Source organism: Mytilus californianus, unplaced genomic scaffold (genome assembly GCF_021869535.1).
Source record: "Mytilus californianus isolate M0D057914Y unplaced genomic scaffold, xbMytCali1.0.p SCAF_4, whole genome shotgun sequence".
NCBI classification, from domain to species: Eukaryota; Metazoa; Mollusca; class Bivalvia; order Mytilida; family Mytilidae; genus Mytilus; species Mytilus californianus.
In genome coordinates, this window is record NW_026262690.1 from 38,371,644 (window position 1) to 38,383,199 (window position 11,556).

The 11,556-nt window shown below is 31.5% G+C and overlaps 1 protein-coding gene across 1 annotated transcript; it reads left to right on the forward strand.

The window, feature by feature from the left end:
• Positions 1 to 537: 537 nt before the first annotated feature.
• Positions 538 to 10,643, forward strand: LOC127698291 (retinal homeobox protein Rx1-like). Its single transcript, XM_052201687.1, has 4 exons — positions 538 to 726; positions 7,628 to 8,060; positions 8,440 to 8,485; positions 9,919 to 10,643. The coding sequence occupies exons 1-4, from the start codon at positions 654 to 656 to the stop codon at positions 10,408 to 10,410; spliced, it is 1,044 nt and encodes a 347-aa protein (XP_052057647.1). The 5' UTR covers positions 538 to 653; the 3' UTR covers positions 10,411 to 10,643.
• The last annotated feature ends 913 nt before the right edge of the window (positions 10,644 to 11,556 follow it).

Genomic DNA, 11,556 nt, shown 5'->3' on the forward strand with positions numbered 1-11,556 from the left:
GATTAAGACGAGGTTTTTGGCAGGGAAATAAAGACTTGCACACCATTATTTACCTGACTTTGTATTAATTGGTTTTTGAAAAATCCTATATTTCTATGTTTGTCTAGCGCTAGAATAAAGTTTAAAAAGTGCAATTTATTTACATTTTAACTTTACAAGACAATCATACATACTTTTTGTTGTGGGATTTGAACAATCAGAACAGTCTTGACAACATATCCATATATTAGGACACGCGTGTCCAGAAGTAGTATTTAGTGAGATAATTGTTTTTTAATCATTTTATTCAGGTTAATGATGCAATTGGTTTAATGTATACATCTGCTTGTTACAGTGGTAATAAAAATGTAATGAATTTTTGCAGCAGCCAACTAAAGAGGCGTGTCTTTGATGAGAATACACGTGGATGTATTACACTTTCATCATTATCAATCAGAATTATTGGTAGAAATAAAAATCGTTATGTACTTCAACATTGTTAATTGACAAATTATCACGATACAAATAGATTTTATTTTCATTTCATAATGACAGATATTTAATCCGCTAGCATAATTTTATGCGTCGTATTTATTTAAAACTCTAGAAGCGAGTGTATTTTGTTAAACTTTCCTCAGTTTAAAAACACTCAAAATCATTTTAAATACTTGAAAATGGATTTGTGCATAAAAAGAAGATCCTATGATATCGACAGCCTAATTGGTTCAGAAACAGAGAAAAAAGAAGGTGAGCAAATTATTATCTTAAACAATTTCAGAAGTAACTAAATTCGGTGTAGTGTCAGTGAGACACTCGAAGATCACAGATGCTTATTTATTTGTACTATTTTCTTTGAATAGTAGTAACCGAGTTGATGGTGTGCTTCATAAACAGAAGAATGTAAGTGTGATATTATCTCGTTCCATTGCCTTAATCAACCAAAGTATTAGAATAATTTGAAAATTGGTTGTAATTTACGACACGGAGCAGTCAATGAAAGTTGTCTCGTCCTTCCACCTTTTCATCACAACAATATTATACAAACACAAAATGCTTTTTATACAGCCATTCAAAATTTCAAATTTAAAGTTAAGTTGCGGCAAGTGGATATCAAATAACAAAACATACTTTAAGCAGAATATTAGATAAGCCATTTTTAAAAACTATTATGATTTTTGTAATTGTTTATACATGTTTATAATCATACATTTTATTCAAACTGTAGTAGAATTTAACATCTATGATAGCTGCCTACAAAATGTTTAATGATTTATAGTGCTTCAGAAAAGTAATACTAAAATTTCGTATTGTATTGCTTGAAATATGATAGATTTTACCCGTTTCCCAATTTTTTCGTTTTTTATTTTTTTGTTTGGCAACATTTTTTCAAATCGCAATTTAACTGTTACGGCTTTAACCAAACGTTATTTTTTCTTAAATTTTTACGACCTTTGGTTTTGGTTATGAAAAAAACTTTATAACATTGAATCAAGGCATTATATAGAACTATATAATTCTTTGAATGAATCATCTTTCAAAGAATCTAGATGATTTTTTATGTAATTTTTTTTATTTAAAGCAAAGTATACGTAATTGGGCGATATTTCGATTTTGATGAAATTTAGAAGTCGCTGAATTGCATCCGAATACCGAAAAATGATATATGTAGCATCTGTACTTCCAGAGATACAGTCCATAAAAAATTGTGAAATACACATCTTAAATCAAGATTTAAACCCGTTCCGTTATCACTTTGATTTTAATTATTACTTATAAGTTAGTTCAATAAAATAGAACTTGAAGAAAATGCTTGAAGAAAACGTTATTTTCAGACAATAGAAAGGTAAAATATTTTATATGTCATATATCATAATATTTTTTTTAAATCAATGCATTTTCCCATTTTAATGAAATTGCAGTCAAAAGAAATGAGTGCTCTGACATGGTTACTGTTTGTCTCCTAGCGTATCATCGGCTTAGTTGTCAGCACTCCGACGATAATCGATCAAAGGAACATATTTCAGCTGATATTCTGAATTCTTGGTCCTTGAAATTTGTATTTTAAATGTGTACCAAAACTTGGACAACCAACTCCATAGGAAGTGTCTTATATATATATATATATATATATATATATATATATAGATATATAATATATATTGTTTTGCCTTTGGGGTAACTGAAAAGGGCTCATTAAAACACAATATTCGAACATAAATACTATATCTTTGATTAAGATAAGGATATTTAGAAAAAAAAAAACATTATGGTAAAATCATTTAACACTTCCTCTCGTTTTGGTTTCCAATTCAAAACGTAAAGTGTTCTTTGAAAAACAACACATCTAAAAAGAGTTATCCGTGTCGTCTTACATAGTGCGTATATCAAATTAGAGCACTATTCATTCATTATAGCACCTTTTTTAGAATTAATTATAGTGCGCTATTTATCAAATAATTGTAACGCGCCATTTCAAAACAATAGCGATATATAGCGAAAATTTGCCACCAACAAAATTCTTTTAAATATTAAACGCATATATTACGATAAATAGCACTTTAATTCCACATTATTGAAAATGCGCTATATATCATATTCATTTAATTTTTGAAAAAACATAACGCATATTTAAATTACTGCGTTATTCAATAAAGCAAAGACCAAATCATGATAATTACCATTCCCGCTTAGGTATTTTCGGACATGATATATGATTTATAATGGTAACGATATAGTGCCTGTACCAAACAACCTGAAAGTGTTTATATATTCCGTCGGTTTATATGTTTCCCGTTGTCATATCTTTTATCTTTCTAAAATAATGACTTCATCCCTCCCCCCCCCCCCCCCCCCCCCCCAAAAAAAAAAAAAAAACTATGACAAAGACTTAAGATACAAAGTACTGATCTTAGAGTATTCGTTGTTAACGAAAGCAAGTTCAAAGCTAATAACAACTAATAAAAAATACGTATGCAAGACTTTATTGTACATTATGCCATTATATATCTCCTGTATCTTTTCTATTCAGATAATTTGAGGGGTTTTATGTAGCAAACCAAGGCTATACAACTTTAGCCGAAGCAGTAGAATGAATCTCTGAAATCTGCTTAAATCTTTTTCATTTATCTCTTATTTTCATTAGATTAATTTGACAACTGTCCAATCTCCATTAACTCACAACCAAATGTACTCATTTTTTTTAACCTTTTAACCTCTGGTAGTTTGGAAGAATGCAGAAATGGGTGCAATAGATATCAAACGTATAATGATACAACTGAGTAAATACTGATGATACTGGTCTGATAAATTTACGGCTGAAAGTTCACAAATTGTCATCCCACCGTTTCAAGTGAACATACATAATAAATGAAAAATTAATTGTTCGTCATTCCTCCCTCTTGATTGGGTAACTAGTTTTTTTCAACAAACTCTATAAAGAAGTCCTTACAATTCACATAAAGAAAAAGTTGTGGTCAAGAGTGTATTTGTATTTTACTATAAATGAAAGAGTTATATAACTTAATATATTAGAAATTCAGAGGCAGAGTGTAATATGCTATGTTGACAAAATACTTTAAGCCTGCTCGTAGTATCTATAAGCAATTTTACACAGGGTATTCGGATGAGGGCGTAGAGTGTGTACCCTTTTTTATCTGAAAAATTATTTTATTGCATAAAATCGTAAAAACAATTGACCTCGATAAGTTTGCCTCTATATTTTTACCATAACGGACAATTAACATCCCCTTTCTTCGAATCCTGGATCCGTCCTTGCTATTATATGTGTACTGCCGAACTATGAAGTAATTTTGGGAATCATAACTTGTAGTTTGAGTTTCTTTTTATGTCCGATATTTTTATGTTTATAAAAACTGCCTGCTTTTTGAAATATTCCCAATTTTTATAGAATTTGTCACTCAAACGACAAAATTATTAGAAAATCAAATAATTGTAGCTTTGATCTCATTTAAAACCAGGGTTTACGATTTAAATACAAACAAATGGGATTTATTTTAAGCATATTCTTTTTGCAAAATAGCGTAAATAGGAAAAGGCACAAGAAAAAAACAAACTTGTGTATAGTCGACTCCTAAATTTTAAAGTTTTCTTACATTTTGACGAAAGGTACGAACGAACGTAAAGGGAGCAAGTAACACTTAAAGTCTATGTTTCATCCGGTAAAACTGCTTTCTCTTCCGAATCAAAGGTATCTTTAAAAATGTAAGCATATCGCGAATAGAACGCGCATTTAATATCTGAAAATAAAGATAAATAGTGTAAAATACTCAAAATTTAACGACAAATTTTTTTATTATTTTCATATATTTTAAAAAGACTATGCCATCATCAAATTGTCAACGAGGATCAGCAAAATTTGCCAGACTAAGATGCAACAATGTATGGAAAAATTTTTAAAAACAAAAAAACTGGGAGATGGCAAAAAATAGATTTTGTTTGAAGTTAATTCAATTGATTTAAAGGTCATATGCGAACAAAAACAAAGCGAACACGTGAAATCCCGTGTCAGTTCAAGGGGAACACTAAAGTTGACTTAACACACATACACCCTCACAAACAGTTTTGACTTAGATACTAGTAGTTAGATATAGGATAAATGTCTATAATACAACAGCCAACCAACAAATAGAAGACCATTACCATCAATTTAAATAGAGTTCAATATGAAAATTAGCGTACTACTATTTGATTTTCGGGGGGGGGGGGGGGGGGATGAACAATCTTGCACTACATATATTCTGAATTTCAACACTGATGATTGAACAGTAAACATACTTGGATGAAATCGCAGATACACGCTGAAAAATCAATTCCATAGGTAATCTTACAGACTCGGCTGGGGAGGTTGACAAAAAAAAAGTTCAAAGTAATGTTTTGGGTTTATTTCTTTTTTTTTTTGGGGGGGGGGGGGAGAGCAATATATTTGCCTTGGTATTTTCTTAGGTTGAATGGGGGGGGGGGGGGTTGGAGCACAATCTTTTATTTTCTTCTCCTGACGAGGCCTTTGTAGCAAATTTTGTTGAGTTATCTCCTTCCCTCCTGATGGTAGAATTTTTTAACCTCGTATATCCAGAAATTACTATGTCCCACGAACATTGAGGCAAAACGCCATCTAAGTCTAATGACAGCCTTGATTATGATTACATATTTAGATATGTCATATTTTGAAAAGAGTCAAAATAGAGGATCCCTCAGACGGGGTTTTACGTATGTACTTTTCGTCAAATTGGAAGAAAGCTCTATTAATATTAAGCGGTAAATTCACAGGACGGTTTTAATTACGGGTTAAATCAATTATATTAAAGTCATGTGTTCTATGACAATTTCTGAAAATCTACATTAGGTCTAAGGAAATAAGAAAACAATAGATATTTCTTTGATCCCGGGTATCGTTAACTGCGAATAATGGAAATATTCTTCGAACTACCAACGTAGTACTTTTATTTCTGCATACGTTACAGAATGTCACCCTGATTTATTTATGTTTACCTTTTCTTCGTTGCGGTACGACTCAGTTAGTATTAATATTATAAACTGTGCTTTGTATTATGAATACGTCTTTTCAGTCTGGTCTGATTTTAGTTATTTTATTCATACTACATGTACTAATAATTAAGATAAAACGACACAAACTGGTGTAAATGCCGTATGCAGGAATTCAGAAGGAGTACATTAAATTTCATGCAAAACAAACTAAATATGCCCTGCTACCCTAAAGGTATACAGTGTATTTCCTTCAGTGTTTGATTTTACCATTGTAATAGCTCTGACATTGTTGTAAATACCAGGTGAACGGAGAATGGCTCAGACTGCTTTTTCTGAGAAGAACTTTAATACCAATTAACAATACTTTCTTTATAGAAAAACTATCATGTTGAAAAAATAAATTTCAAATTTGAATCAGATTTATTGACAATCAATATCCTAATAATTCAAAAAATAATTCATCACAAATTGTTATGTTTTATGTCAATTCAATGTATTTGCTGACACATAGTACTTTTTCAAAATCTATATATTTGACAAATTAATCTAATTGTTTAATTGGTATTATGACACATTACGAGAACTCGCACTTCAATACAAGGCTCAAAAAGTATAAATCTTAATTGTACAGCAAATATTTACAATTTTGTTAGTAAATAAAAGCGCGATGAGAAATATGGTAAACTTGCTATGAACATCGATGAATTTATTGATTGAAAAATAATGTAATTATTAAAACATATTTTTGAGTGATTGTTCAAAATTTCAACCCATTAGTGGTTGAAATTAAAATAGAATATTAATTGTAATTTAGCAGGAATATATGCTATAATTTAATACCATTTTCTTTTAAGTGTGCATTTATAAATCATGAAGTGTTTCGTCCCTAAATTACACGATAGATTCGCACTCGTAAAATGTTTCAAAACATTATATAATTTGTGTAATTTAGCAAGTAATGTTAAATTATTTATAAAATTATAATTAAAAACTTTCACAGAGATTTGTTAAAACGAATTAAACTAATGCAATGAAATAAAAAAAACACACACAAAATATATTTCATCTTTAATCTCAAAGGGATTTGAAAAAATGAAATTAACTGAAATGAAAAAGGGAATAATAAAATTGTAATAATATATTATACTTTATCTCCGCAGTTAACACTACTGAAATTAATTGCATGTTTTCAAGTCATTGTAAAATTTGAAAACAAATTAATTAATTAAAAAGACTATTTTCCGCACGGTTAGATTCAAAGAGAATTAGGAATATCTATATGACAAACTCTACGAGTTATGTATCTTTGAAGTGGATTTAATTACATGCAGTGGGTTAATCGACCTTTGGTGTTTAAGGCCACTTTCAGCACTATTGGCTGCTTTGGTGGACGAAGGGAGCCGGAGTGCCCGGAGAGAACCACCGACCTTCCGCATGCATTTAACGGAACCCTAGAATTCAGTTAATGCAATTAATATCACTAATATGAACATGTACTTCTGGTTAAGGGCCACCATCAGTAATAAAGGGTTGAATAAAAAGAGTGGGCTAGTAAAAGATGAACAGAATTATAAAGAAATATACGGAGTTATATATAACATACCGTAAAGACAAGGAAAATAATTCAAACAGATAGATTGTTCATTATTATTATCTGGTAGTCTTTAGATTGTTTAATATGGTAGTTCCAGAGATGTATATGACAAGGAAACTAATTCAAACAGATATATTGTTCATTATCATTATCTGGTATTGTATACTATGGTAGTAGATGGAACAGTACTATTTATGTCTTTGTAAGTTCGTATGAAAATATTTTAAAACTTTCGATCGTCTTCTTAAGCTAAAATTTAGGATTAAAGATTGTGGTTCAGGTTTATAAGTTGATTTAAGTCTTAAATAAATACGATTTGAAAATATAAAAAAGGTGATTGTTTGTATAGGTCTATAAGACAGCAACTCAAAAACACGGGTTTACTGCGAACATCTTTGCCAATAATATAAAACATGTAACGGTGCTTTAGTGCGTTTTATACTACACACACAAATAAAACCCAACCCCTCCTACTCCCCAACAAAACAAAAAAAAAACCTAAAAACTTAGAAAAACAAAAAAAAATATTTTACGTTTCTTGAATTATAGATATTCATCAACCGGGTGTTGACAGAGTCATGACCTCATCACCAGATTCCAACCATTCAGAAAATATTTCCTTACTGTCACCAGAAAACATATGTCGTTATGAATCTCCTGACCAACCGAATCAGAATGAATCTCAAAGAACAGTGAAAGAAGAAACCTCCCAAGAAACAGTCTCTCTATTTCACAGAGTTGACAATTTCCATGATAACAGTACTTATTCTAGTGACATTTCACATATTAACGAACCCTTTACTTTCGGCGAGGGCTGTGACAGAGACATAGGAGAAAGATTTAGTGATCGATATGACGACAGGGATATGGATGAATATGGGAAAAGGAAACAGAGACGATATCGAACTACCTTCACAAGTTTCCAACTGGAAGAACTTGAGAGAGCTTTCCAAAAAACACACTACCCAGATGTTTTCATGAGGTAATTTTAATAAGTTTAGATTTTAAAATCTATTAGGCAGAAATGTTTATTCAAATATGTATCGATATTTAAAAACCATATTGAAAGTACAAAAGATATAGTTTCAAGCTTGAACTCGTTTTATATATACGAAAGAATATTGGACAAACTATCAAAATTCAACTTAACGTTATGATAAAAAAAATACTGGGAGTTACTTTTGTGCCTTTCTATAGTACAAGATATAAAACGTATAAGGACGGTAGGTTCACTTTCCATCAATTATTAGCAAAATAGATAGGTCTCAGTCATTTTTTCCAACTTTTAGGTTGATATTTGATGGTTGGGTGTATCAAAAACTCAGTTTTAAAATGATGTAACAATTACTCTTTATTTGTAGAGAAGAACTGGCGATGCGGATAGATTTGACTGAAGCTAGGGTTCAGGTAATTTAATTATTCATTACATTCAGATAAACTGCCAATGGATGTTTCTCTATTACAAGACTTCTTTGTCATCCCGAGTTAAGAAGATATGAATGTTGAATATACAGACTATGTATATTTGATATTGTAATTCAAACCTGGGACATAATATAATAGTCCCAGTTCAAACTAACAGAGTCCCTTGATTTACAACAAATAGTTCATATATACATGAACAAGAAGTTATACTGTATGTGGCCATAGTTGCAATGCAGTACGTATTTGTGTACTGTTTACTCATAGTTATTATGTGCACATTAAACAAAAAGACCAGATGGAAATTTAGTGCCAATGTTTGTCAGATAAATTTGTTTTTTTGTCGAAATCATTGCGATTTACAAAATTATATTTACTTAAAAATAATTGTCCAAATATAAATGTAAGTTATTGACATAACATATAATTGAGTTTACTACATTGCAGGTATCAAGTTGTGGCTACCATTTTTTTGCTTTTGAAAATAAATAAAGTTTGTTTGCAAATTATTAGTAAAATATGATTTGTCAGCTTTTTATTGACTTTTATGATTAAAAAACACTTGATTTGGTTTATACAATATGGGTTCCACTAATGTCTGAAGTCCTTTTTATTGATTATCCTAATCAAAAATAGTTTACATCCTCGATCATTACTACGAAACGACACCTTCCACTCGTGGTGAATTCAAGTCTTATATTACTAATACCTACACAAAAGAGTTTAGAATTAAGGATGAGTTTTACTTCTTAGGATCTCGAATATATGGGAACATGTTCTTAACGAAATATCAGTTGAAAATCGAACCGAATGATACGAAAATAAGTGTTTTTGTGCATAATATATGAAAGACTTCAAAGTTGTAAGTGTACAGTCCGGAGAGATTATAATTGTTTTGAATTATTTCTGTAAATTTGACCCAGACATTCAAGCGGTAACACCTAAAAGTTATGTTTCGTGTATTGTATACATTACCATGCTTCATAATTTATGAAGTAATAAAATAAACGGTTTGAAAAAGTAAAGAAATTAAATTTTCTAACCGTTTCAATGGTGATTCTTATTTGCGCCAGGTGTACTATATGCCAAGCAGTTTATATCTTTGATGACATTTCAAATACAAATATTGTTTTGACCACTAGATTTGGATGGAGGAGGAATTTTGTCGTGTTATAACATGTGTTTTTATCTGCTTGAAATATACTCATCATCCTTTCGTTATTCTTATTTGAAATAACAATACAAATAAGATCATGGAAGTATCATATTGACTTTCAATTTACTTCCACGATAAGATTTATATAAAGATAAGGAGATGAAGTATACAATAAACATTTGTTTGCTGCCTAAAGTTAGGAAAATGAATTCACAGAAATTAAGAATTACATTAAATGTTTATTTTTGTTGTCTCATTGTAGGTTTGGTTTCAAAATAGACGGGCAAAATGGAGAAAGAAGGAAAAAGTTGGCCCACATGGCCATCCATTTAACAATTTTGGAAGTTTCCCATCCACGTCATTACAATTTTCTTCTCGAGGACTCATGGTTCCTCCTCCTCCATCGCAATCTTACACCGAGATTCTACTGAAAGCTTACGAAAACCATCTGCACCAAACAAGACAGGACAGACTAGTTCCCCATTTTAATGGTGTTTACAATCCAAGCGCAATATTATCGCCTACACTTTACAATGCGTCGGTTCCGCTTTTCTCAAAACCCCTGACAACAGTGCCATCTATGTCATTCCAAAACTTATTGGCTCAAATGACAACAAAGAGAACAAATATGGAACCTGTCTCCAATCCAAAACCAGACAAAGTTGTTTCTGAGATAGACCAATGTGCTTCAAGTATCGTTGAGCTCCGAAAACGTGCGAGAGTGCACGAAGACAGAATCTGCACTGACATTTAAAAATTGTTTACATATAGTGCTGTTTTAAATTGAAAATCTACATTAGGACCAGGAGCCGATTATAATTCGAAACTTGACACTGTCGAATTTTTTTTTATTGTTCCAGTAACTTTTTAATGATTTTTTAATTATGTGCAAACATCAGAAAGTGCTGATATACATTTTTCCTGTTCATGTCGTAGAAAGTAATTGTAGAATTTCAATGATTTAAAATAATCTATCGATGCAAAGTTTTTCTGTACTTTCCATTTTTATGCCCCACCTACGATAGTAGTAGGGGAATTATGTTTTCTGGTCTGTGCGTCCGATCGTCCGTCCGTCCGTCCGTCTGTCCCGCTTCAGGTTAAAGTTCTTGGTCAAGGTAGTTTTTGATGAAGTTGGAAGTCCAATCAACTTGAAACTTAGTACACATGTTCCCTATGATATGATCTTTTTAATTTTAATGACAAATTAGAGTTTTGACCCCAATCTCACGGTCCTATGAACATAGAAAATGATAGTGCGAGTGGGGCATCCGTGTACTATGGACACATTCTTGTTTTTTTGTGTGTGCAGTCGTGTTATATGGAACTTTACGAATGCTATACCAGTTAGTAACAGGTTACATTTTAGTGCAACTAAATACCCAACATATTTAATCTGACCTGGCTAAATATTTTTCAACCAATTGTGGCTTATTAAGTACAATAACAGATGTTCCGTGACACCATAAACAAACTGCAACCCTGAAACCTTTTAAAAAAGTCCTCGAAGGGATGCAGCGGATATATGTTTGGTGAGCACCCGCGGAAAATGATCTAGTTTGTCTAAAAACTTGTAGCTCTGCGTCAAATTGTAAGGCAATAATTAAAGACTCGAAAAATTCTCCAACATTTCCTGGGTAAAATCTCATTAACCATCTTCGCTAGCCAAGGGTTACTATCCAGTCCCCTCCTCTCCTCCCTTGGCGGATTAAGATAGAATTTCGGATCCAAGAGGTAATGATTTCCATTATTCGCAGTTGTTACTGGCTGCATCTAATCAAAAAGCGTTTTTAAGATGATCACGTGTAAATGTGAAAGTGTAAATAGACAATTGCCACGTGCTGATTGTGCGACAAGCCTTTACCCCCAAAACATAGCAGGATATTTAGTGACAATTTTAAAG